This window comes from Mauremys reevesii, linkage group 23 (assembly GCF_016161935.1).
Source record: "Mauremys reevesii isolate NIE-2019 linkage group 23, ASM1616193v1, whole genome shotgun sequence".
Lineage (NCBI taxonomy): Eukaryota > Metazoa > Chordata > Testudines > Geoemydidae > Mauremys > Mauremys reevesii.
The window spans coordinates 9,221,333-9,247,988 of NC_052645.1; the positions used below are offsets into that span (position 1 = coordinate 9,221,333).

The 26,656-nt window shown below is 52.5% G+C and overlaps 1 protein-coding gene across 1 annotated transcript in view; it reads left to right on the forward strand.

Annotated features, from left to right (window-relative positions):
* Positions 1–26,656, forward strand: part of NKAIN1 (sodium/potassium transporting ATPase interacting 1) — a 177,944-nt gene that overhangs the window by 117,304 nt on the left and 33,984 nt on the right. Inside the window, exons 2-3 of the mRNA XM_039511833.1 lie at positions 20,550–20,687; positions 25,846–25,926. Of these exons, the coding sequence (XP_039367767.1) occupies positions 20,550–20,687; positions 25,846–25,926 (219 nt within the window). The remainder of the gene's footprint in view (positions 1–20,549; positions 20,688–25,845; positions 25,927–26,656) is intronic.

Sequence of the window (26,656 nt, forward strand, 5' to 3'; positions counted from 1 at the left end):
GGGTGGAGGGGACCAGTGCATTGCGGATGCAGCTCCGCCGGATGCGGGGGGTCTGTTGTGCAGGAGGCCCAGATGTGGGGTTTGACCCCCCTCCTCCAGAGGTTCAGCAGGACGAGAGTGCTAATACACAATGGAGAATAATGCTCTGTGTTACTGCACCGGGGATGTCAGAGCACTTGGAGAACGTAATCCAGGGCAGCCCGTGAGGTCGGTAGGTAAGAGCTAGGCATCGCTTTGCCCGGCACTGAAATGCAGCCATCTCTGGGCTGGGGCACAGCAGCGGTCCGCCAGCTGCGGAGCAACAGTCAAACTGCAGGGGAAATGCAGGGAGGCAGCAAGTGTAGCCACTTGAGGTGGAAGGTGGCCAGGACAGGCGGGATAACATTAGGGTGACCAGATGTCCCGATTTTATAGGGACAGTCCCGATTTTTGGTTCTTTTTTTTTATATAGGCTCCTATTACCCCCACCCCCCACACCCCCTGTCCTGATTTTTCACATTTGCTGTCTGATCACCCTAGGTAACATTGAATCGCCTGCAAAATATTCCATAAGCACAGCAGGGGTGGGGATAATTGGCCCTTGTTTGGCTGCGTTGGGCTGTTCCATTTCCCCTCCCCGGGGGGTGGCAGTGGTGAGTCAAATGCTTTTCCTATGGGGGTCTTTAATGACCAAAGGGGGTCAGATGCTGGTTAGCCAAAGGGCAGCTCCAGAGCTCAGCAACCTCTGGCACCACGCTGGGGCATTGCTCAGTATTGAGAGGAGAGCACCCCCTACTGACGCTCCTAGAGCACTGCAGTGAGGTACCATCCCTCTGAGAGAAGGGGGATTTCACCAAGTGACCCCCAGTCTCTGCTGTGGCTATCGGGCTGCTCCCCAAAGAGCAGGGGCCCTGGGTCCTGATGCCATATGGCACCCTCGCATGCATGGCATCCTACAGCATGCTCCCAGGACAGCTGCCCCTGCCGGGCTCCTGCCTGCAGCAATATGAATGGTGTGGAGATTCGGCAGCAAAGTGTCTTGTTCTTCCCCTGCCTGGGGCAGTGCCTGTTTGGAGAGCAGCCCCTGAGCAGCTAGCTGTTCCCTGGAGGCCTCTCATCCACCTCCCGGCACAGCCCAAGCCTCTTGGGGGTAGGAGCGGAGCAGGTCCCAGTGCCAGAGCCTCAGAACACAGCACCAGCTGCAAGGGCAGGGGCGTAAGGGGGACCTGCCTGCCCCAAACATCTTAGCCTCCTGTTGGTGCCCTCTCAGTACGGGTGCATGCTCAGTACGGGTGCATGCTCACCCAGCCCCTCCCTTTCTGCATTGGGGCGGGGGGCAGCCAGGATTGGATCCTCCCCCGCTCTGAGCTCCATCGAGGGGCACCAGGGAGTCAGACCCACTGGAGATCCCCAGCGGCGCACTAGGGCAGGCATCCGTTTGCAAACCGATGCTGATGATCTCACACCCGGGTGCTATGCACATTACAGGCCCGGCTGCTGAGACAGCGGCTGTTTGCTGGACTACAGCTCCTGCTGGCAGGAGCCTCCCAAAGGCAAAAGATGCCTGGGGATCTCCTGACCTCCAGCATTTGTGCCTCGGACACTCGGGGCAGTGTGATTGACAGGCTGTCGTGCTGTTGGATGACTCCGCCCACTGGCAGGGTGGTATCGGTATTTCGCCTGCCGTGCCCAGCCCTGCCACGCTCACCTTCCTTTCACTCGCTTGTGTTATGGGCACCAGCCACGGCTGCAAACGTAGGACAGGCCTGTGCCCGGCCAGCGGGGGATGAGAGCTGCTACCGGCCCAGCCACGGAGCTGTATGTAGGTCAGGCTGTAGCAGCTCCCACTTCTCGCTCAAGGGTCCCCAGTTCAATCCCTGGTGCCTCGGCCAAGAAAGCTAAATGGAGGTAGATCAGCATTTAGGGGGATCTGCAATGCATGCTTAGAGAGTGGGTTATGCAAACGTTTCGAGGAAGAGGGGGAGGATTAGCCCCTCCCCTTTATGGCTCAGAGGAAGAGGAATCCTGAAAGTGTTGGAGATGAAAAGAAAAGGTTGCAAAGCTCTGGCTTGAGGGTCATTCTGGGCCGATTGCACATGCACAGAGGATCAAAAGCCAAACAGCCCTTAGGGCATTGTGTGTTGTGCACGTATGTGATAGGCTGCCCTCTAGTGGGCAGGCCGCAGATAGGATAACTAACCTACAGCTGGTACCACCCTGAGTGGTCCCTGTTAGCTCAACAGCAGTGACCTGCGATGGCCACGGGCCCAACTGCAAGGCTGAGCAATGTGGGTTTGTGCGGCCTCACTAGTCACATGTCAGTTCCTTCCAAATAAACCCCTTTGTGAAAAGGGATCTGGTAGCACAAGAAGATCAACCACTTTTTTTGCCATTGGAAATGATTTTTCCTGGCAAGAACAACTGACACAAATCGTAAATCACTGGTGCTGACAGCTTCACCTTCCAGATTAGCCTAATGAGGCTCCTCGCAGCCCCGTTAAACACCGATCGCCCACAGAGCGTTCAAAGCCGGCTGGGCCTCTTTGATGCCTTCCTCGCAAGGCCCTTCCCTGGAGCAGTTTAAAGGCACCGTGCAGGCAGGCTTGAGAGCCACCCTGCTGGGAGTCTGTGGCCGCTTTGACTCTAACAGGCATCAGTTTTAAGGCCAGACGGAGGTATCATGATCAGCTAGTCCAGAGGCGCCAACTCCGTGGGTGCTCCGGGTCTCAAGCACCCATCAGAAAAAAATGGGGCGCTCAGACCCTGCAGGGCTGGATTAATCTTTTATTAGCCCCGGCACCTGGACTGTGGCCCCGCCCTCTGCTCCGCCCACACTCTGCCCCAAGGCCCTGCCCCCACTCGACCTCTTCTCCTCGAGGCCCCATGCTCCGCCCCGAGGCCCCGCCCACTGCTCACATGGGGGGAGGGGGCAGAGAGGAGCACACACTGGCCAGAACAAACGTCAGTGCCTGTGATCTAGTCTGACCTCCGCTAGTCTCTTCTGCCCTAGATGGGACTGAGCCCCACACTGTGTCGCTTCAGAAGCTAGTGCCCCGCCCAGCTACTAGGCCACAGGAGCGAAACGAAGGACCTTGTCCATAACACAGCTTATGGCCTGGCTGCACCATCGTACCGTAACTTTCCCGCCCCGTCGTAATGCTCTGGAGTCTCTGGTTCTACCTTTCCATCGCATTTCGAGCCGGCACACACCGCTGAGGCACTCGGCAGTCGGGAAAGATTCAATCCTTCTATATTAGAAGCTGCAGTCCCTAGAGTGAGATGTCTGTCTAGTGTGTTATTACCTAGCAGGGTGGTATTTTCTTTTATCTCAAAAATACAGGGTCGAATTCAATAAAAGAGCAAAAATTGCAGCTGGCGGGCAAAAGGATTTGTTGTTTAATAAAGCGGCTCCGTTGGGAGTGAAGGACGGGTGGTCCTGAGAAACCTATTCCCCTGCCGTAATTAGATTTCAGCCCAGCTCTTTCCAAACTCAACCGTGCTGGGAAAGCTCCAGGGAGCAGCCAGGATGTTACAGCTTTCAGTAGGTGGCGCTCTTCCGCCTCAGTCAGCAATGAGAAGAGATGAACCGATGAGCGGAGCGGATCTGCGTAGAGCCAATGTTTGCTGGGTGAATTTAGATTCTTGTTCTCCTGAGAGTGAAATCCCCCCTTGCGCAGAGGGGCGGCATGTGGCCTATGCACCACTGAAGTCCTTCTGCTGACCCTTTGCATGGGAGTGATTTGTTACGCTTTGGGATTTGGTCACGAGGAACGGAGGGTTGTCTCCAATGTGTTGGTTACTGGACGGTATCGGCCAAATGGTTCCTACGAACAAGGCTCAGTCTGTGCATTGAGCGTGAGCAGCACATTGCAAGTATTCACTGTCCGAGCCATGTCGCTCAGTTCGGATTGGCTATGGCGGTCACATGTCATGTTCCTGCCCCCTCCCCACGGGAAGAGCCGAACTCATTTCGAATCCAGTTTCCAAGGCGAATGGCGCTCGCTTTGGTGAGCTCAGCATGCGCTTTCCACCAGTACTGGCTTCAAGTTTGCCGTTTCTGCCAGTAAACTCACTTAGCAGAATAGTCACAGGGGCTCACTAAAGGGCCGTGAGTTGGGGGAGGGGGATTTGTTTTATTTGGGGGAATATTTCCAACCACCTTCTAGTCTCCCAGTATTAGGGTCCCGTCTCCTAAAGCGACCTCAAAAGCCAGTGAGAGCAGGATAACTGTGCCGGTGGGGAGTGGGATTCTTTACCCACACGGAGCTTGCCGACGCTAGCAAATATTGTTGCTTTAACTAGATTCATATAGTTAACGAAGCAAACCCCCCTAGTGTCCATGTGGTTATACCAGTATAAAAGTCCGTATGCGAGTATTGCTTATCGTTGTGTTCTGGTTCAGGAAGGGGAATCTCTCTACTGGGTTAAGGGGGCACCTTTATACAGGTATAAACGGGTCCCCGTTAGAGATTGTAAAGCTATACTGATAAAAATCCAATCGCCACTGAAATAGTGATACCCGTATGATCTGTCTGGTGCAGCCCAGCCCCTGGGTGTACAGTACAACCCCAGCATAGGGCACCATGCACCAGGGCACCATTGTGCTCGGTGCTGTACAGACACAGAACAAACAGATGGTCCCTGCCCCAAGGAATTTGCAAGGAACGTGTCAGACAAGAGACAGCAGATGGACACAGACGAGCAGATGGGGGAGCACGAGGAAACAATGCGACATGGTTAGTGGGCGTGATGGGCAGTGGTCTCAGTGCACCCGGGGCCGAACCTCTCTCGAGCTGTCCGTCGCGGTCGCGGCAAAGGAGAAATCGAAGCAGAGATTTGAAGGAGGACAATGTGGCCACTCCACAGCTGGTTGTAGGGCGCTTCTCCCACGTGTGGGGAGCAGCAGGGGAGAAAGCACCAGGGGGCTCGTTTGAAAGTTTAACCAGTGGGCGATGGAGGCTGGCGTCATGGGCCGATTGGAGGTGGGAGCTGACATTTCGATAGTGAATGAGAGATGAGAGTGAGGGTGGGGAGAGGCCTTGAAAGTGAAGAGAAGCCGCTTATGTCTGATGTGCTAGAGAAGGGCAGGGATGGAAAGAGAGGGGTGACGCAGTCACAGCGCAGGGCTGGGGAAATGATCTTTGCAGCAGTTTGCTGGATGGGGACGAGCACGGCATGACTGCTTTTGTCAAGGCCGGAGAGAATACAGCAGTGACTGAGACTCAGGATGACGAGAGCCTGGATGAGTGTTTTATCTGTGTGACGGATAGGAAAGCTGTATCTTAGAGATCTTACGCAGACAGAATCTGCAAAACTTGGACATAGCCTGGCTGCGGGGATCTAGAGAGAGATCCGAATTGAAGACAATGCCCAGGTGACAGGCCTGAGTGACAAGCAGGAGGCTGGTGATGTCTCCGACAGAGGAAAGTTATTAGCTGGGACGGCTTGGGGGGAAGATTACGAGCTCTGTTTTAGCCTGGTTGTGCTTGAGCTGATAGCTAAACCCCCGCAAGGAGCTGTCAGGGAGACGGGCTGAGATTTTAGGAGACAGATCTGGAGTGAAGAGGTAGATCTGTGAGTCTTCAGCATAGAAACGGGAGTTGAATTTGTGTTTGCAGATGGGGCTGTATCGCTCTATACTGGGATAGTTAAAGCAGCAAAGCTGCATGTAGGTAAGGCCTTGGGCTCCCAAATGCCATGTCACTTTTGAAAATAAGACTTAAACCCTTCTAAAAATACTGCCCCTAGTCTTGAACCTGTGGCTTAGGAGGATGTTGCGCTCCCTCCGGTGAGCTGTAAAACTGAGGGCCTGGCCATCTGTGGTCTTTAAACATCCCCTAACATCTGCTGCAAGATATGGGCACATTAAAGGGACAGTGTCAGCTTCAAAATCACTCCTGTCTGTAAGTTTTGCACTGCCATTATTGTGGGTAACATCTACAATCGCTTTAACTGGAAGGGGAGAAAGAAGAAAAATCTCTATTTTTTCCCCCTCCTGGTTTCCTTTGTACAGATGACAACATTTTGTGTGGAGTCAGTTTCACTCTATTCCCCGTGTCATTAGTTAATTAGTGTTCCCTGTGCAACAGGAAAGAGAAAAACATTCACAATAATAGGAACATATGAAGGTAAAAGCACAACAGTTGGCAGGGGATCTTGGGGGCATGTGTCATAATTGAAAGGGCTTTTGATTAGATTTCAGCCTGAGAGTGGTGCTTTAAAACAGACACTCTGCTCAAACTCAGATTGGTTAATTTCATTCCAACTACCTATAATTCCCTCTCCAGTTTGGATTGGGTAAAGTGTTATTCATTTCCTGTCATTATCTGTCTCTCCTGCAGAGTTGCCACATATTCTTAACAGGCTGCCATGTTCCACCCCAAAGGTCATTGCATTTCAGGGGTATGAGAAGTGATCCTTATTTATCTGGCCTGTGAAATGCTTTGGGTCCCTTTAACCTAGCAGTGCTAGTTCAATTATTAGAAATAGACCTGCCACACAAAGCTTGGATCCAGAGCCCAACTTCATCAGAGCTGGGGATGGGTTTGGGGCATCAGGTGGTTTGGTTGGGCCACATTGTAGGCATAAGAACTACACAAAAAGTTTGTACCAGGGCAAACGTCCCAGAAGTTCAGTTGTGGTTAGAGGCAACGGGGTTGGTTCAGGCCTGTCTCTGATATAAACTTGAGGATTTTATCATCGGCCTTGGAAGTTTCTGTCCCTCACAAGTGCTATGGATTCTGCCCCTGAAGAAGTTAATTTGTCACGGAGAGGGAACATTGGGGGTGTATTTCCTTCCTGACCCCTGCAGCCACTCTTATTTACACCCTGAAGCATACGTTCTGACTACGCTTGAACTTAGCTTGCAAACCTATAAATGGGCTGGATCTGTGCTGAGCTCCCATGAAAAGCCAGTGGACATGGCAGGTTCTCAGGATTTGACCCTGTGTGTTTAAAGATCATAAACTTATCTAGTGCTTTTAAAAACCCAGCTAGAACACTTACCATCAGCCTAGGCCGGTGACAGAATCTATGACCATGGCTGCTCAACATGCCTCTTGCAACTCCCTCGGCCCCTGTAATAGAGAGCAGAGACTCCCGGCACCTGGACCTTGTTCTTGTCTGATTCCATTTTTTGATTAAAATAAAATCATTGCAGCAAACGCATTTCAATTAGCAGGACTCCAGTGCACGTCTGGTCCTGACTAATTGATATGATTTGCTGCAAGGAGAACTTTTGGGCCAATCAATAAACTATAGAGCATTTAATTAAGAGGGAGCCCTAAAACTTGCTGCATTGATCAACTGCAGGATTATCTTAATTAGCAAGTGGCTGGTGTTCGACTCCGCTGCTCTGGAGCCCTGCACGGACCCAGGAGATCACCTTCACTGTCAGAGCTGCAGTAAACGCAGAAGATGGACAGTGGGTGGTAAATTGGGGCTTTCATAAGGGGCTTGGGAGTGGGGCTGTCTGAACAGACCATTAATAACCGATGAAGGGAAAATGGGTTTGGTGGGCGATCCCCAGCTGCCTTTTCCAGACCCAACAGGTTCAGCACATCCAGATCATGTTCCTCTCGCATGCAGAGCTCGGATCCTGCGCAGCCTTTAGAGGCAGGATACGGGAACCATAACTACGCTCATTTCTGCCTCAGCAGGCTGGGGTGTCATGTCACACCCCTCCAGGGGCCATCAGCCACAGGAATCAAATTCAGGGTCTCCCGGTACAAGCCACTGATCTGAGAGACCCGGCTTATTAGCCAACGCAGCCCCAGGCCCATCAAGCTCGAGCGGTGGCCCAGAGCTCCACCCTGCGCTGGGGGTGGGTTCCATGCTCCAGATTCAGCACGAGTGTAACTCGGCTTCCGTCCAGTCCGGGGTCACTTCATTGGCTTCAGCGGAGTGACCCCAGGGATGAGTCTGAGCTCCATGGTCTCACTCAGAACCATACGAAGCAGAGAGGGAGAAGGGTTTAGGACCCTGATGTTCTGATCTGTGAGGACCAAACCAAGGGGCTGCCCAGACACTGAGGCCAGAAGGGACCATTACGATCCTCTTGTCTGACCTCCTGCAGAACGCAGGCCGGCAAATGCCACCCACTGAGTCCTGCCGCCAGCCAGTAACTACTTCAATTACTGACCGTTGGCGAGTGTTTGCTCCAGCCAGGTCTGGCAGGTCCCAGGCTCCCATCCCCTCCCTTTCCAAGGCTCTTACTGCTTGGAAGGTTTTCCTGGTTTTCAGCCTGAATTTACCATTGCTTTATTCCACCTCATTACGCCTGCTTCCCCCTCACTCACCCTGAACAGGCCAATGAAGTTTCTATGTGACTCTGCCACGCTAGCCACGGCCCAGTGATATTCTAGCCGTTGCATGGTAACACAGTTTAGTAGCGTGCACCATTGGTTAGCGGGCTGGCTTAGCTGTCTGCAGCTGTGTGGGCTCTTCCACTGCCCTTGGGCGACTCCCGCTGCCCATCCTTTGGTGTGATAAGCTCGGTGGGGCACTATGTGTCTATACAGCACCCAGCCCGATGGGGCCTGATCTCAGGAAGGATCTTTATGTGCTGCCACGCTAATAATGGAATGCGGCTCAAACCAAAGCATCCGTCTTCCTGCTGCGTTATATATCCACCGTGCCGCTCGCAAGACTTAACTTGTAGTATCCGACAAACCTCAGTTACGCTGCTGTTCTCCACAATCACACTGCTCCAACGCTGCTGGGAGAGTGACCCCTGAGCTGGGAAAGAAAGAACCTTAGTGCCTCTGTCACTGCTTTGCTGTGTGGCCTTAGGCCAGACCCTGTTCCCTGCCTCGGTTTCCCCATTTTTAAAATGAGGATAATGATACTTTACCCCCCTTTGTAGAGTACGTCGAGATTTACAGCTGGAAAACAGTCTGGCCTTGATTCTCCATTGCCTGTGTCATCATTTACACCTGTGCAACATGGTGATAACTGACATTCACTTTGCATGGGTGCAAATGACGACACCCGGTGCCAGGCAATGGAGAATCTGGCCCTATAAGCATGCAAAGTACAGGAATCCTGTCCTGTGCAATCAGTTATTAACCCTAACCATTTGTTATACAAAGGGTCACCTCTCCAGGAATAGCAAAGGGGGCACAGAAAAACCCCACACGTTTTCCCAAGTCTGCAGCTGTGGGAGATTTGCCCTTGAAGACCCCTGGATGAATTGCTCTTGGTAGCAGCTGAGGCAGGTGCGCCCCATCCAGCCAGAGATGACATAGGGATGTGATTTGCTCCCCTGCCTATGTGCCTCTGGTTCCTGCTGCATGGAGGAATTATTAGCACCTGTTCCAGAAATTACAGGAGGCTGTCCCCAATTTACAGCGTCAGCCCAGCATCTGCCACCTCCGCTTTTACAAGACATAAACAGGGAGATGAATTTAAAGCTGCCCGGAGAATCAGTGAGTTTAGGACTCAGGGAATATATGCACGAGGATGCCGGCTGTCGCTAGGAAGAGAGGGTTTCCTGGAGAGCTAGATGGTAACTTACTAGTGGAAATCTCTGTCGAAGGAGCGAGGCTGTTTGAGATAAATGAGACCAATTTTGGAAAAGAATGTGTTCTCTCGCCTGGATGAAATTCGAGGCAGGACACGAGTGGGTGTGGAGAGATCTGAAGTCAGTTGGAATGATACATCTGTTTGTGCTGGATTTGACTCACTGGGGCAGATTTGTAAAGAAGCTGCACTTGGTGGGAACAGGTTGGAGGCTGAGCTCTATAGAAAGTCTGGCCATAATTGGAACAATGGGAGGTGCTGAGTGCATAAAAATATGGCCCACTGCGTTTATCCAGCTAAGGAGCAGATATACCAGGAGTTTAACCTTGTGTGGAGAGCGATAATCTATGACACTGAGGTCTGTTTGCCTGTGGGCGGAGAGTGTTACAGTCATGTGACACTGAAGTGATAGGTCAAATTGGAGATTCTGATTACAAACTTAGCTAGGGTTAATCACCTTCCCTGTATGGCTGGAGTGTCTGGGTCCATATGTCTGGCAAGAATTTTCCCCCAATCTATCCTGCATTCAGAATGGCCGAACTTTGGGCCATAGCTCAGCACAGTGTGGGGTGTTATGCCTGAGGCTGCCAGGTGTCCGGTTTTCGACCAGAATGCCTGGGCCAAAAGGGACCCTGACAGCTCCTGACCGGGCCATTAAAAGTCCAGTTGGCACAGGGCTGGCAGGCTCCCTACCCGGCTCCGCACGCCTTCTGGAAACGGCCGGCATGTCCCTTCAGCTCATAGATGCAAGGGCGGCTAGGGGGCTCCACATGCTGTCCTCATGCCAAGCGCTGGCTCCGCAGCTCCCATTGGCCAGGAACCATAGCCAATGGAAGCTGTAGGGGCGGTGCCTATGTGCAGAGGCAGCATGCACTGCACAGAGCCACCTGGCCGTACCTCCGCCTAGGAGCCGAGGGACATGTCGCCGCTTCCAAGTGCTGCCTGAGGTAAGCGCCACTGGCAGCCTGCACCCCGAAATTCCTCCTGAGCCCCAACCCCCAGCCCTGAGCCCCCTCCAGCACACAAACTCCCTCCCAGAGCCTGCACCCCCTCCCACACCCCCACCCTCTGCCCCAGCCCTGATCTCCCTCCTGCACCCAAAATCCCTCCTGGAGCCCACACCCTCTCCTACACCCCAAACCCCTCATCCCTGGCCCCACCCCAGAGCTTACATCCCCAGCCATATCCCGCACCCTCCCACCCCCCACGTCCCATAGGGTTGGAGGTTGCCAGCTCGACATGCCACTGCAGCTGCTGGCCTGCTCTCATCCCATATCTGAGTTTGTTTGGCGTCTGGTTCGGCCAGGCTCCCGGCACCTCCTGCATCTCCCTGCGGCAGGTGAAGTTGCCATCTCTGTACTGGCAGGCGGGCAGCGACGTGGCTCTAATCTCGCTGCCAGCTCAGGGAAGCGGAGGGTGAAGCCCCGTCTGGACTCTGAGCAAGGTCAGCATCAGTTGGCTTCCCAGGGGCAGGGCTGAGTGCTGCTGGGGATTGCGAGCTGGAGGGGTCTCAGGCAGCAGCTGAGAGGGTCCCTACCAATGCCTGCTCCTGCTAGCGGGGAATGTGCTGGAGTCCCAGCGCAGTGCCAGGTCGGTTGTGCCAGCCTGGAGCAGGCTGCTGCTCATGATCCCACCCCGAGCTGCAGTTAGCCAGGGACAGCAGCCCGTGGGTGGAGAGCCCCGTCTCCCCTTCTCCCTTTGCCTGCATGGGATGCCGCAGGGACCAGACCAGTCTCAGATCCCCCAGGCTGCAGGCATCATTTGGCTGGGCAGTTCCACTCTGCCCAGGTGCAAGAACCCAGCGGGTTCTGCAGGGTCGGGGATCCCCAGCCAGTCCCTGTAGCATGGTGGAGCTCAGCAAGCCACAGAGCTGCCCTGCCTTTGGTCACTGTGGGCCATCCCTGTCCATCGCTGAGGCCTTGGCGTGGCTGCAGGGGCTATGGCCATGTGTCGTTTCACTTCACCCTGTGCAGGACGCCATGAGGGGTGACGCATGGGGACAGGGCCCTGGACTGCCTCTCAGGAGGCCTCCCTCCATTGTATTCCCAGCCATGCTGCTGACTTGTTTGGTGCCCATGGGCAACTTGCTGTCTGCTTCCATGCCTCAGTTTCTCCATCTGTAAAATGTAGGTAATACTGCACACGCACCTTTGAAAAGTGCTTGGAGCTTTATGGATGAAAAGTGTCACATAGGAGCTGCCTATTCCTTTTATTATGGCGCATATTACAGAGCAAGCCAGTCACACTTGCTAATGGAGACTTTATATTTGTTCTTTCTCTGTCTGTTATTTTCCTTAATCTTAAACAGACTTTAGCCGGGCTGAAAGACTGGTGATTTGCTGTTGGTGTAATCGTGCACTGCACACCACTCGGTATTTACCTGCCAGGCAGATGCACTGGAAAAATTTGTAGATGCAATTAACAGACTTCACCCATCCGCAGGGAGACTGTCTCATTAGCTGCTAATTTTGCCTCTCCCTGTAATGAAGAGGGATTTTTGCTGCGTGTTTCAATTAGATGCTTCCAATCTCCCTAGAAATCTCATTTTGACTCCTTCAAACTGTCGCAGCTTGACAGCCTGGAATTAAGGAGTCCTGCTGAACTGGAGCCTGTACTGACTGAATGTAAACATGCTCACCTAAGCTAGCTGTTCATAGTGACTCCCTCGGAAGCCCTTCCTAGCTGCGTCCCCAGAGTCGGAGGCTTACGTGATCACCAAACGCTGGCAGCCTTTTGGTCTAGCTGCTTGTAAGCAGCTCTGTCAGCAGCCCCCAGATCGATGGCTGGCTATAAACCGGCGAGCACCACGCTCCTTGTATCATTTATTATTTACATTCCTCAATTGAAAAGATTTACAGCCCGGTTGTGGTTTCCACGGCCCTTTCCTCAGCGAGGCTGAACCGGGCCGAAGTGACTTTGGCTACAGCGCAAACAGCCCATGCAGCCCGGGCTGTGCGTGGCCGTTTGGCACGAGAACGCTGGCTTGTAATGCCGCCTGCAGGGTGACTTAGCAGCCGTTTTCACTGAAATCTCAGTCGCGCCTGCAAGGCAATGCAGATGCAATACACAAGGCACATGCCACGCCTGGGAGGATAGTGCTGGCTAGTGGTTAAAGCAGCCAGGCCTCCTGGAATCTGTTCCCTTCTCTGCTACTTGCTTGCTCTTTGGCCTTGGGAAAGTCACTTCACTTCCCTGGTCCTCGCTTTTGCCCATCTGTAAACGGGAATAATGCAGAGTGCTGCACTCCGTCAAGAGCCAGCTGTATGGAAAATGCCAACAGGACATAGCATGGAGCCAGTCCCTGCCCCGTGGATTGACAGTCGCAGATACAAATGAAATGAGGCATTCGTTAAGCCTCAAATAGCAACAGTAAATCTACGTCGCCCCCGGTGAGAGTTACGGGAAAGTGAGCCTGGAGAAGCGGAGTGACCAATGCAAATCAGCAGCAGGACTAGGAAGAGAACCGAGGCGTCCCCCCTCCCAGCTTCCTTGTCAAGCCATTAGCAACGTTCCCCGGTTTGTGACGATGGGAACGGGGATGGGTCTGGGACGGGGAGCGCCTGGGTTGTGGTGAGTTAGCCGTGCGTGGAGAGAGAAATCCAGTGGATTATAACCCCCTTCTTCTCTCTGCACCCCGGTACCAAGATGAGTCCGGCCCAGCCCTGCTTGTGAATAATCCCAGGGAGTTCCAGGGCCCAAGTGCACGAAATCATTCCCGGGCATGAGACTTTGCCAAATTGGGGTCTCAATGACTGGTGCACGTTAACCACAGCCTGGAACAATTGTGAGCCGGCAGCCCAGCCCCCGGAGGAGATAGGCCAAGAGGCTGAGAACGGCACTCGGCGTGCGAATGCCCAAGGAACATGGCTGATTTGCCAGGCCGGAGGAACCCTTTGTCTCTGCAATAGGTGTTTGGTGGGTTTAGTGGGGGCAGGCCTGAGCTGTCACCCTCTTTGACAGCTGCTTGGCTGTGCACATCTGGCGCTCTGCTCCTCTGGCAGATGTTCCCACCCTACCGAACGCAGGATGGGTGAATGGCTGTGTTAACCCATCAGCTCAAACAGGGAACCCACCACAGCGGAGCCGACCTGGGCTTGAGATACCGGCTCTGAGAGCAGGACAGGCAGTGCAGATTCGTTAAGAGTTGCTTCTCTTACCCTGTGCCCATTCTCCTAAGGGGGGGCATCATGGAGCTGGGGCCTGGACCCCCTTGGGGTTCAGCCTCTGGGGAAAGGGAGAGGAGCCACAGAGTGGGCTGGGTGTGCGTCTGGAGCCAAAGGACTGAGCCAAGATGAGAACAGCTGAAGGACGAGGAGGCACTGGCAGGTTTGCCGGCTGGTGCTGCAGCCAACTGCAGGATCCAGCTCAAGGATGTTACAAACAAGGTCAGGGCCATGGCTGGAGCCTAGAGTGACCAGCCAGCAAGTGTGAAAACTCAGGACGGGGGTGGGGGGTAATAGGAACCTATAGAAGAAAAAGACCCAAAAATCGGGACTGTCCCAATAAAATCGGGACATCTGGTCACCCTACTGGAGCCAGGCAGGGAGTCGGGTTTGAGCAAGGCAGCTTAGGCTTATTCTCATTTCTACTCCATGAGTGGCAGAGGCTCCAAGCGAGATGAGGGCCCCATCGTGCCAGGCGCTGCCCAGACACATTGCGAGCGACAGACCCTGCCCTGAAGCGTTTGCAAAAGCCCTGATCCAAAGCCAAGTTAAGACAACTGGATCAGGCCCGGCGCAGAAAAGACAGAACTACTGTCCCGGTGGAGATTCAGTGACTTGCCCAAGGCCACACAAAGTCTGTGGCAGAGCCAGCCATCCTGATTCTGTATCACAGAGGCACTTACAGGCCTCTCCTCACACTGGGCGCTGCACAGACAGCGGGAGCCAGTCCCGGCTCCCAAGAGGTCCTCGTCTGAAGAGGCGACACGGAGAGGTGAAATGCTCAGCAAAGAGCCAGGAATAGAACCCAGCTGCTCTGAGCCCCAGGCTCTATCCACTAGACCCTGCTCCCTTTCCAGCTGGGAGTCACTGCTAAAGGGAGGTGAGTTCCCTTTCCCACCTAGGGCTGCCACCCATCCAGTCTGGGTATTGGCCTGTGTGCCCGGGTGCCATTTAAGAGCCCTGATGTCTGGCGTTTTTTAATCTGGCGGGGGGGGGGGGGTAAGGCGGAGATGGGGCGGGGCCTGGGGGAAGAGTCGGAGAAGGGGGCAAGGCCTCAAGTGAAGAGGCAGAAGGGTTTACCAGCCATTAGAAAGCTGCCAAGCCAACCCCCACCAGCCAATCGTCCTTCCTCCCAAACGAAGCTGCAACTGAACCCGTTCCAGGGACTGTCCCCCCAGCATCATGGAACCCCAATAGCTGGTTAACGTCCCACTCGGGGGTCGGTTCACCAGGCACCACAACCCCCGAAATCAGCTGCTGCTTCATCACAAGGGTCTTGAGTTCACACGCTAGGACCACCTTGGACTGTGAGTGCGGGGAGGGGCAGTCAATCCCAGTAGCCCGGCTGATAAAGGTACCACTAACCTGAAGCATAAATAACACTTGTTAGCCGGCGCCACGCGCATTTCACTCAGCCCGTTAAGTGCAGCCATCGAAAGCAATAAACCCCGTGTCCCTCCGACTAATGAAATTGGCCAACGCTCTGTGTTGATTGTTGTCTGAGTCGTTTTGGTTTGCAGTAAATTCTGCTCAGCAGCACTGTCCATGGTCACTCCCATGCTGAACTTCACTTCGTTTGGAGCAATTGCGCTTAAATAAAGATCACCTGGTAGGGCCCCGAGAGGGGATTTGGGGGCTCGTGTCCCACTGGGCTTTTCACGATAAGCTCATTGTTGGCTGCACAGTTATAATTCATCGATAGAAGATGCTCACTCCAGCCAAATGAGGTCTGAGAGGTGGGGGGAGGGGGGTTGAAGTGTTGGTTTGAGAAGTTATATGGGGTGCAAAGTAACAATAACCCCAGCCCCTATTCAGTGCTATTCACCAGAAGTGCTGAAAGCAGCTTACAAAGGAGGTAAACCTGATTTTACTGGGGAAACTGAGTCACGGAGCGTGCACTTGGCTGCAGCACCAGCCGGCAAACCTGCCAGTGCCTCCTCGTCCTTCAGCCGTTCTCATCTTGGTTCAGTCCTTTGGCTCCAGACACAGACCCAAGGCCATCTAGGGACTAAGGTGGGAATAGATCCCAAGAGTCCACTATGCCATACTGGGCCCGTGTATAGCTTGCCAGACTAGCTCCACACAGAAACAGATCAAAGCTTGTGATACTGAGCAGGATAAAACGGGGGATGTAGTGAGATCTCCTTGAGAAAGTGAAGAGACGGGACTGGACTGTGATGCATATAAATGTAAAGAGGATTCTTTATTGAGGCTGCGGCACATAGACAGACCCTGTGGTTCTCCCTGGCTCCCAGTCTGTGCTGCTTAATGTCACTGCACAGAGTGTCCCCTACTCCTGGCCCAGACTCAGTTGTTATGAGAACACTCCAGCACATGCGACAGATGGATTTGGTAGGAAGGAAAGTCTCTGAGCAGCATCTAGTGACCCAGGTGTACTTCCTCTTTCAAAATGGTCTGCGGAGAAATGCACAGGGAGATCCTTTGATGTACTGCCCGCTCCGAGCGTTCAGAAATCAGATCTGGCCACAAACCTTCATGAAATTGGCTTTAAAATCATGAGATTAATATGTTTCTGTGTGTGTGTGTATATATATATATACTTTTAAGTTTCGGAGACTTTAATGTTCAGATTCGCCAGCTTTTCTCTGCAGCCATAGGGGCTAGAAACCCGGGGCCAGATTACAAAGGAATTTCGTAGATCTAGGCAGGGACTGGAATTGCCTTTTCATGGGAAATGCTGCCATTTCTAAATTCATTTTCATTTCAGATCAGAACCAAATACAAAGAATTTGGAAATGTCCTCTGCAAAGTGAAATGGGGAAAAAAATCATTTTTGCTCAATCAAAACATTCGGTTCTTACTGTGACATGTTTCAATTTGTAAATGTTTTTATTCTAGAAAAATCAAATCAAATTGAAAACAAAAAAGTCATTTGGAAATGAAAAGTTGAAATGGGCCTTGCCAAAACTGTCCAGACGGAACATCTCAACCGTATGGAAACGCTTTTTTTTAAAAACAAAAATCAAAACAAAATTGCGTTGAAATTGACACGTTCCTGCTGGTAGTTTTGGTTTCTGTGAAATGGCATTTCCCCTGTGGGTGCCTACTGGGAGTTACAGAGGTGCCTACAGGAGTTAGCTACCTACCTCCAATCAACTTTCAATGCAAAACAAGCCCCCAACCTGCTTAGATGGCTGTAAATCTCACTAGGTGCCTGCCTGCACCTTTAAGTGCTTAAATACCTTTGCAAAGCTGGTCCTGGGACTTTAAGAACAACGCCAAACCCGAGACTTGTGGTAACAATGTGTGTAATGAAGAGGTTCGGCTAGAACTGGGCGGCGTCTCTGGCAAGGGGTGAGAGAGAGCCTGGTAGTTCATTTAATCCGGCTGTTGATTGTAAATGTTGGGCTGCAATTCGTTCCTGGACACGGTAGCAAAACCCATCTGAGCAGAGCCCCAGGGCAGAACTGCCTTCACGCTTCCCTTTGCTGAGCGGACACAGTAAATGCATCACATGAGCTGCATGCAGCATGTTTGCTGGGACAGGTTTTTGCAGTGGAAACCTCTTTGCACCCTATTACTCCATCACCAAGAAAAGCTCTTTGGTTTCATTTTTAAGGGTATTATTATTTATTATTTGTATTGCAAGAGCGCCTAAGGGCCGTGGACCAGGGCCTGACTGTGCTAAGACCAGAACTAGAAGAATTGTGTTTTAAGAGTCTGCTCTCTGCGTTTCCTTGCTACCTGATGCTGTATGTCATTTATGAAGCAATGCAGGAAATTTGCAAGAAATTCAATGCAGCTGTGATAGACTCAGGGCGTGGGGGCGCGCGTGCGTGTGTAGTCTATACCGTTAGCTCTCCATTAGATCCAAAATTGTAAAGTCTAAGCGTATTTTCTAGAGATGTCCAGAAAATGAACATCCCCCCCAAATGTAGGTTTTCGGTTTTCCAATGAAAATCCAAATAATTTTTTCAAAAACATGGGGCGGGGGAAGGGGGGTTGTGAAAATGTTCACTTTTGACAACACCCCTTTTTTGAATGAGAAATTTTTTGTCCAAACAGTGTCGACCAGCTCTAAGATTTCCTCCTGTTATGACGCAGAGGCAATGCAGGGAAGGGGGAGAGTTATTCACAACCAGCTGGAGTAGACTGCAGCACCAGAGGTCCCTTACGCAGAGCTAGCTGCTCCTGGGGCAGTTGCTGAATAATAATCATAATTCCCAGCTCTTATATCGCACTTGGCATCAGTAGATCTCAAAGGGCTTCACAAAAGAGACAGTATCATTGCCCCCATTTTACAGATGGGGAAACTGAGGCCCAGAGAAGGGATGTGACTTGCCCGCAACTGCATCCCCCTAGTGATGGGGTTGATCCAGACACTTGCATTTAAAAATCGCAGGCTGCAGCTCAGGGAAACACATTTTCAAATGCCCCTTTTTGCCTTAGCGTGGTCACGGTCGAGAGCATTGGCGGTCAGATGCTCCTGCTCCACAGAATTGAAGGCTAAGCCCCAATTCCTGCCACTTTTTGCGTGCAGGCCCAGCACTCCTCCAGGATGCAAGAAATTGCAGGATCGGGGTTTAAAGCAGGGGTAGGCAACCTATGGCACATGTGTCAAAGGCGGCACGCGAGCTGATTTTCAGTGGCATTCACACTGCCCAGGTCCTGACCACTGGTCTGGGGGGTTCTGCATTTTAATTTAAGTTTAAATGAAGCTTCTTAAACATTTAAAAAACCTTATTTACTTTATATACAACAATAGTTTAGGTATATATTATAGACTTATAGAAAGAGACCTTCTAAAAATATTACAATGTATTACCGGCACGCGAAACCTTAAATTAGAGTGAATAAATGAAGACTTGGCACAGCACTGCTGAAAGGTTGCCGACCCCTGGTTTAAAGCTTTTCAGCCAACACACATATGCTTCAGTGGGGACACTTGGGGAGAGAGACAGACACAAACCCAACACCAAGTGCTAGGAATTGTGGCCGAAAAACATGAGACTGGATTAAAATTAGTAAAGTGTTTATTTTCCTTGCCCACTGGTATTTAGGAGTCATGTTTTCAAGCTTTTCTCTACAGCCACCATATATGACTCCAGGTGCTGGGGTTTTAAAAAAAACACTAGGTATCTGCCCCCTCTTTTAAACCTTTTCCAAAATGAATTGTGTAATTAAGGATAATAGGCCTGAAGCCAGTAACAAATACAGAGCTAAATAAAGAATGGACTGGCAGGCAGAGAAACAAATACCGAGACGGTCTTTAATTTTACATGCATGCAGAAATCTCTGTGCAATATTTAAAACCGCATCAAAGCCTTATTTATGGATTATGAAAGACAAGGGCCATTAAAAAATCATGGCGGTAAACAAAGCGAATTCTGTACATAAAGAGCAATGAATCGTGAAGTAACAGACTGATTTGGAGGTAAAGGTGGCACAGCTCGAATTTTCTGCTGTCCTGTAAAGGACCCTGGGAAAGCCACTTGAAAAATATCAGCTGTTCTGCTGTATTGATTTCACCGAGTTTCTCTCAGTCTGGGCTGGGAAATTTTCCCTGAAGCAAACGAAACTCAGGGATGAATCTGGCCCTGGCCGTTCATTGCGGGTTTTCCCATTCGTCTGTGCCAAAGAGGCCAGTTCAGCGAGCGGCCCTAGTGCCGGGGCACTGGATGCAGCTGGGGAGAGCAGCTCCTCCTCCAGTGCTGCCGAGCGGCAGGTAATTGAAGGACATTTAAATAGAAGAATTAACTGAGCTAAACATGACAAGTCCCACTTCCCTTATTATCCCCTGGCTTGAGTCTCCAAAGCCCAGCCCTGCTCGTAACCTGTAAGCTGAGTCACAGGCCAATGCCCAAACCCCTGTCCTCTCTGTACACTGCTCTTTGCTGCCTGAGCCCAGCCGAGCCCAGCTTTGCCATTGTCTTCACTATAATCCCAGGGCCGCGGTGGTTATGAGACGGAACGCAGCTTCCAGACCTCCTTACGCACCTCCTGTCCTGCTGGGAGGGAGAGTCTTTCTTTACAGGGCCCCATTGCTATTCAATGCAATTCACTGCAGGACAAATCCCATCAGATGGCTCAGAATCAGAAAAATGGATCCAAGCCTCTTCCATCGTTGGGGAAGTTGGGAGCCTGGTCTGAACTTTGCAGCTCTGGCCCATTCCCCTGTCTCTCACTGCCCAGGGACAAGCTCCAGCTCCTTTTCCCCGCAGCCAAGCAGGGCATTCTGGAGCATCCGTCCTCGCCATCAGCTCAGGGTGTCTGCGCACCTGGCTTGCTGCTGGAGCGCTGAGTGGGCATTGTGCCAGGAGAGAATGAATTGCCAGGAAAGTTTCACAGACTCTCTGCAGTTCATTTTTAGAGATTCATAGATTCCAGCCCCAGAAGGGACCATCACACTTGTCTACTCTGATCAGTATAACTGTATGACACGGGCCAGAGAACTTCCCCCAAATCATTCCTAGAGCAGAGCTTTGAGAAAAAACACCCAGTCTTGATTTGAAAACCGCCAGTGATGGAGAATCCACCATGACCCTTGGTCAATTGTTCCATTGGTTTTGCTAGGGAGGCACTTGCTCACGGTCTCTTAACAAATCAGGAGCCTGTGGCCTGCAGTTCAACATGGGGAGAGGTTCCGACCTGCTGACCCCATGAGCTCTTGGCTGCCCATTTCCCCTGGCTCAAGTCTCCCCAGTCCCTCCTTCTCCAGCTCCAGCTGGTGATAATTCCTAATAAATCCTCCCTGCCGTGATGTATTTGCTGGACTCTGGACGATGAATCATGCAGACATTTCAGTCTATTGTAACTAATTGTCCATGGGATTTCCCATTAATTACATGATACACTTTGCCTTTAATGTCCCGCGAGCCGCCGTGCAATGAGTAATTCTCTGCTCTGTCCCCCTTTGTTCTTTTCCAGATAGCAGCGCTGGAGAGGCAGATCTTCGACTTCCTGGGCTATCAGTGGGTGCCCATCCTGGCTAATTTTTTACACATTATGGCTGTCATCCTGGGCATCTTTGGGACCATCCAGTACAGATCCAAATACCTCATAATGGTAGGTTCAAGCGGCCGGCCAGTGCACCCTGCCTGCTAGTGCATCTCTTTCGCTTCCAGCACTTTGGACAGCACTCTGCAGGTCTCACTGCGAGCGGCTTTACTGCTCGGGGGCTATCGGCTGGCACCAGCCGGCACTCAGCAGTAATGATGATAACTTCATAGACGCATAGAATATCAGGGTTGGAAGGGACCTCAGGAGGTATCTAGTCCAACCCCCTGCTCAAAGCAGGACCAATTCCCAGATAAATTAAATTTGTAGTGGCCCAGAGTGTGTGCCAAGGAGATCCGTGCCTGGAGAGGCCCTGCATGCCCCACAAGAAACGGGGAAGTCGATCACATCTGCATCACCAACTCCCTCTGCTCAGCACCCTGCCGAAGGCTCTTCATGATCCTCTTGGAGGAGAGGGCGGGACAGGGATACAGGCCAGGGAGCCTGTGTGGTCCTGGAGAGACTGCTCAGAAGCAACAGCTTTGGGTCACAGAGGCAGCTTGTTGCCAGCTTCATTAGTACTAAGGGTCCCTGTGTATGTATAAGGGTTACCACCCGGCCTGCCCCGTCTGAGCTGTGCAACCTCCCCTGGGTCTGTGAGCTGCTCCAGCAGAGCAAGCCCTGTATCAACGCTGGACAGAGACGAGGGGGCCGTGGAGATGGGCAGCCTGGCTGGAGTTTCATTGCACACCCGGGACTCAGCCCAGTTCATTAACAGGTTCATTAAGGCTTTTCGGTCCTTACAGTCACAGGCACCAAGTTTTGTCGGCGCCGGTGGGTGCTCGCCCTCCCGGCCCCGCCCCCTGCCCTGACTCTGTCCCCACCCTGCCCCATTGGCTCCCTCCCCAAAACCCTGCCCTGGTCCCGCCTCTTCCCCAAGCGCGCTGCATTCCTCCTTCTCCCCCCTCCCTCCCTCCCAGGCAGAGGTGAGCTGGGGCGAGGGGGCGGGGAGCTGCTCTGCACCCACCAATTTTTCCCCGTGGGTGCTCCAGCCCCGGAGCACCCATGGAGTCGGCGCCTATGCCTACAGTGGCCATAGGTGCAGTTTTGAGGGATCCCACGCTGAGTTCTGAGTGACCGTAGATCAAGGTATGATGCAATTTCCAGTAACCGCAGGCCACTTTCTGGTGCAGTTTCAGGTAACCCCAGGCTGAGATAGGGGCAGTTTCAAGTGACCCCAGGCCAAGTTAGGGTGTGGTTTCAAGTGACCCTGAGCTGACTTATAGTGATGTTTCGAGTGACCCCCCAGGCCAGGGTATGGCTCCATGTGGGATCTGCTGTTTCATTTGGTTTAGACAGAAAACTGGGTGAAACTGGTTTGAACAGAGTCTTATTCTGAGATTTGAGGTTCACTTGAAGCTCAGGGAGAGTGACCCCCTTGTGAATGGCCACAAAGAAAATGAGAAAAGACAGAGGAGGGGGGAGGGAGCGGTTTGGGGAAGGAGGTGACAGGAGGGGGAAGCTGATTGAATGTGGAGCAGGGTGGGAATGAAACAGGGGTGAGGTTTTTCTTCCAGAATCCCTCCCCCATGCCTGCTCCTGGGAGTGGGTGGCAGGAGCAGAGGGAGCTGAGGAAGCCAGCCACATGGCGGCTCGGATGGTTGAAAAGCTGCTGATGGAACGTCTGATGCAACAAAATCAAACCGTTTCATGGGCATAGACTGATTTTGCTGAAATGTTTGACAAAAAGCCCACTTCCTTTTGTTTCAATAAAGTCAAAGGGGCTTGGATTCCACCTGATTGTTTGGACTCTCATGTCATATGATATTAAACTCCAAGCTAGACAGTCAAAGTGAAGTGTTTGCACTGCAGAACAAGGAGCAATGGTCTAAAGTTGCAGTGGGGGAGGTTTAGGTTGGATATTAGGAAACACTATTTCACTAGGAGGGTGGTGAAGCACTGGAATGGGTTCCCTAGCGAGGTGGAGGAATCTCCATCCTTAGAGGTTTTTAAGGCCCGGCTTGACAAAGCCCTGGCTGGGATGATTTAGCTGGGGATTGGTCCTGCTTTGAGCAGGGGGTGGGACTAGATACCTCCTGAGGTCCCTTCCAACCCTGATGTTCTATGATTCTATGATTCTATGCTGCGCTTTTATAAGCTCGTTTCGATGTTCCATGGGAAATTTCAAAATGCCGGGTTTTGTTCCGGTCTGGGCGGAAGGGCCAGCCCGAGCTTCGACTGGCTCTGCATGGCAGGGCTTTGGCCTTTCCCCCCAGTGCTCTCCGGGCCTGGTGCTGGGCGATCAATAGATTCAGGGACCTTAAATGTTACTGCCCCCCTTGGTGCTGTGCCCAGGCTCATCCCCACCCCCAGCTGCTAACCCTCCAAGGGGTCCCTCCGGGCAGGGGTCTGGCCCGTGCTCATGAACCATTCTGCTTCCTCCATCCCCGGCAACCTCGCCACACCCCTACCCCTCGAGGTCTGTGGATTTTGCTGGACAGTCTCTCCACCTCCCCTGGGCCAGAAACCGAGGGCAGAAGTTCGGGGCTGCAGAAGGGAGGGGCTCCGGAAAGGAGGGGTGAGAAAAAGGAGATGTGGAAAGAAGGATGAGATCTGAGGCTTGTTACTTCCTGGGCACCATTGCTGGGCTGGCTGCTCTCCACGGAGAGGCAGAAGTGCGTAGTAATCCCAGGCTGACCCAGATAACGCAGCATAGGCCCCGCGCCTGCACTGTGCACGCTCCTTTTACATCTCCTGGAGACCTGCTCTGCACCGGCGGGTTTTCACACTAAGGTTAGCTGCACTAACCCCTAGTGTAGACATGCTGCAACCCTGTAAACAGGGACCTTCTTGCCCTACAGTTTTTAACACTGGTTTCCACCAGCCCCTCCAGTGCAAGTCGCTATTTACACTGGTGCAACACATCTATCCAAGGGATTTGCATCAGTGCAGCTGTACAGGCAGAGCTACCTCAGGCCAGGTCTACACCTAAACACTATGCTGGTGTAGGTAGGTTGCTCGGGGGTATGATTGTTTTTCACGCCCCTGACTGATATTGCTGGGCCGGCGAAAGCTGAAGTGTAGACACAATTATACCTGAAAACATGTCCTTTTCCCGGACTAGCTTGAGCCAGTTCCCCAGTTCAGGGACCTGATTTAAGCTAAGCCAGCACAACAGCTCTTTTGCCGGTATAAATTGCATCTCCCCTGAGGGGGGTCACTGGTACAGCTATATCAGCAAACCCTTTCTCCTGTAGGCAAGGCCCCGGCCCGCTGCTGACAAGCCCCGAAGCTGTCTCAGTGATGCTGTAATTCCCAGCCAATTATCTGCGAAATGTGGTCAAATGACTGTAGCAGGGGCCAAACATCAGCTAATTCATCCTATCTAACTCCCACTTGTCTGCCCCAGGGGACAGTTCAGTTACCATTATTATCCTTGATCTACATTGTGTGACTGGCTACACAGGGTGCAAGGCACGGGGAGGCAGGGCTCCTGGTTCAAGTTACAGCCCTGCCCCTGATTTGATGCATGATCTTGGACAACTCGCACCAACTCTCCATGCCTCAGTTTCCCCATCTGTGAGACAGGGAGAACCGCCCTGATCTAATGCGCAGGGGGAAATGGGAGGATCTGCCCAATGTTTGTGAAGCGCGCCAACATCGTTAGATGTCAGGTGCTATAGAGTTGCGTGGTATTTTTCTGTAGAACAAATTCTGTTCTCAGCTGCACAGATGCAATTGCTGCATGATGATTTCTTCTGGGAAAGCATTGAAACCACCACTGGTAATAATCTCACACTTAGCTCTCAGAAGCTGTAGATCTCAAAGCTCTTTACAAAGGAGGGTAGGATTTGTTATAGATGGGGAAACTGAGGCACGAGCGTATTGACAACTCACCCAAGGCCACAAAGGAAATCTGTAGCACAGCCAGGACTAAGGACTGGGGAGCTCTTGTTGTAGCCCGTGGGTCGCACTGCCCTCCTCTGCTGGCGCTCCGAATGACAGCACCATAAATGCTGTCATGTGACATCGTGGCTTGTACGGTAGAGTTCACGGTCAGTGTCTCGTTCTGTGCCGAAGAGCTCTGGAGAAGCCTTGAGCGTTTCCTCTCCCATCTTGTTCTGTACTGGGCCCTGGTGAGAAGCGGAAATGCCTCTACAGGGGCAAGGTTGGTAAAGCTGGGCTTCCGCATTGATTTTAACTACTGGAACCACTTCTTTACCATGGGGGTTTTCTGCTTTAACCCCTCTTGGATCCTGCCCGTGATCCCCCCACGCCTGGTTAGGGGGAAGAGGATGAGTGTTTTGGGTTTGACATTGTCCTCTTAGAGATGGGCCTGAGCTTTGACATTCAGATCCCGTCAGGCTTTCCCTGGAGTCTGGGAGCGTTTAGATGAGAGAGGGGTCGACGCTGGTGGAGAAGGTTGGCCTAGAACCCGTCTCTGGTTGATTCAATTGACGTTTATAGCATAAAGCGAGTAGCTTAATCTAGTGGCCTGAGACCTGACCACAGGTCTGGGAGCCAGGAAATTTCATTCTGATACTGGCGCATTGCATGACCTTGGGCAAGTCACTTTGCTTTGTGTGCCTCTGTTTCTCCATCCGTGACAGGGGGATAATAATAGCTATGCACCCATCTCCTGGGAGTGTGTGTGGCATTATAGGGTTAATTAGCTGATATTTGTACAGTGCTGCAGGTATGTGATAAATTATAACAGATTTTCATTTCCAGAGCCCTGAATGCTTTTGGGGCCAACAGATTACAAACACTGGGCCTGATCACCTTGTGACCCCACTGAAGTTTGGTGTAAATCTGATGTCTGTGAAAGCAGAGCTGGGTCTATTACTCATTAAACAATGCACTTGCTTGTGCGTGCTGGGAAGCTGCAGGCAGCGATGGGAGCTCATGCACCAGCCCGGGTTCTGCATGCCCAAATGCGTGGTGCATGCGGCTGTCTCTTTCCGCAAGGCCCATGTGCGTAAGGCCTGATCCAAAGCCCCTTGAAGTCAGCAGAAAGACTCCCCTTGACCTCAGTGGGATTTGGCTCAGGGCAGAAAGCGAGTGCAGGAGAAATCTGAACGTTGTCGGGCTCTTTCAAACGCCCTGCCCGAGGGCAGAGCCCCCTGGAAAAGCCCCACGCCAGTGCCCAGCTGCTTCTCTCTCCTGCTGCGCCAAGGCCTGTTTTGCCCTTCTGCATTTCTGAGCCTCTGTTTCTTTCTCTCCCCAGTACGCGGCGTGGCTGGTGCTGTGGGTTGGATGGAACGCATTCATCATCTGCTTTTACCTGGAAGTTGGACACCTGTCACAGGTAATTACATCTAATGGCACTGAGCGCCGGCTCCTCCAGAGCCATTGATCATCCTGGCATCCCTGCCTCTTGGGCTGCACGTCCTTCCCGTTACTGCTGTTATTCCTCACGCACACGGAGGTCACGGTGCCGGGGAAGAGCAGCGCTGGGGCGGGAGGTCGCAGGGCATCTCCACTCCTGCCGCTGCAGCTGCTTACTGGGTTTCAGCTTTCTCTCTCTTTCGTTGGTTCATTCTCCCTTCACACCGTAGCACTGCAGAGACTGATGAGCCGATAGCTCTGGCTTGCGGGAGGCGGTGGGGTATGTGATCTGCATGTTTCCCCCAAATGCAGCTCAGCTGCTGTTCGAAGGACGGTGTAGTGCAGGGGTTCCCAACGCGGTGCCCGGAGGTGCCATGGCGCCCGCCGGGGCATCTATGTGCATCCGCGTACTGGCCGGCGGACAAGCATCTGCCGAAATGCTGCCGAAAAACGGATCCATCAAGAGGCGCCACCGCTGAAATGCCGCCGAAAAGCGGCGTCACAAAGAGGCGCCGCCGCCGAAATGCCGCTGATTTTCGGCAGGATTTTGGCGGCAACACCTCTTGACGTTGCCGCTTCTCGGTGGCATTTCGGCGGATGCTTGTTCGCCGGCCACGGTCCTCGGTGGCTCGTCGTCCGGCGCCCGCCACCCAGAAAAGGTTGGGGACCACTGGTGTAGTGAATTGGGTGCTGGACTGAGGCTCTGGAGA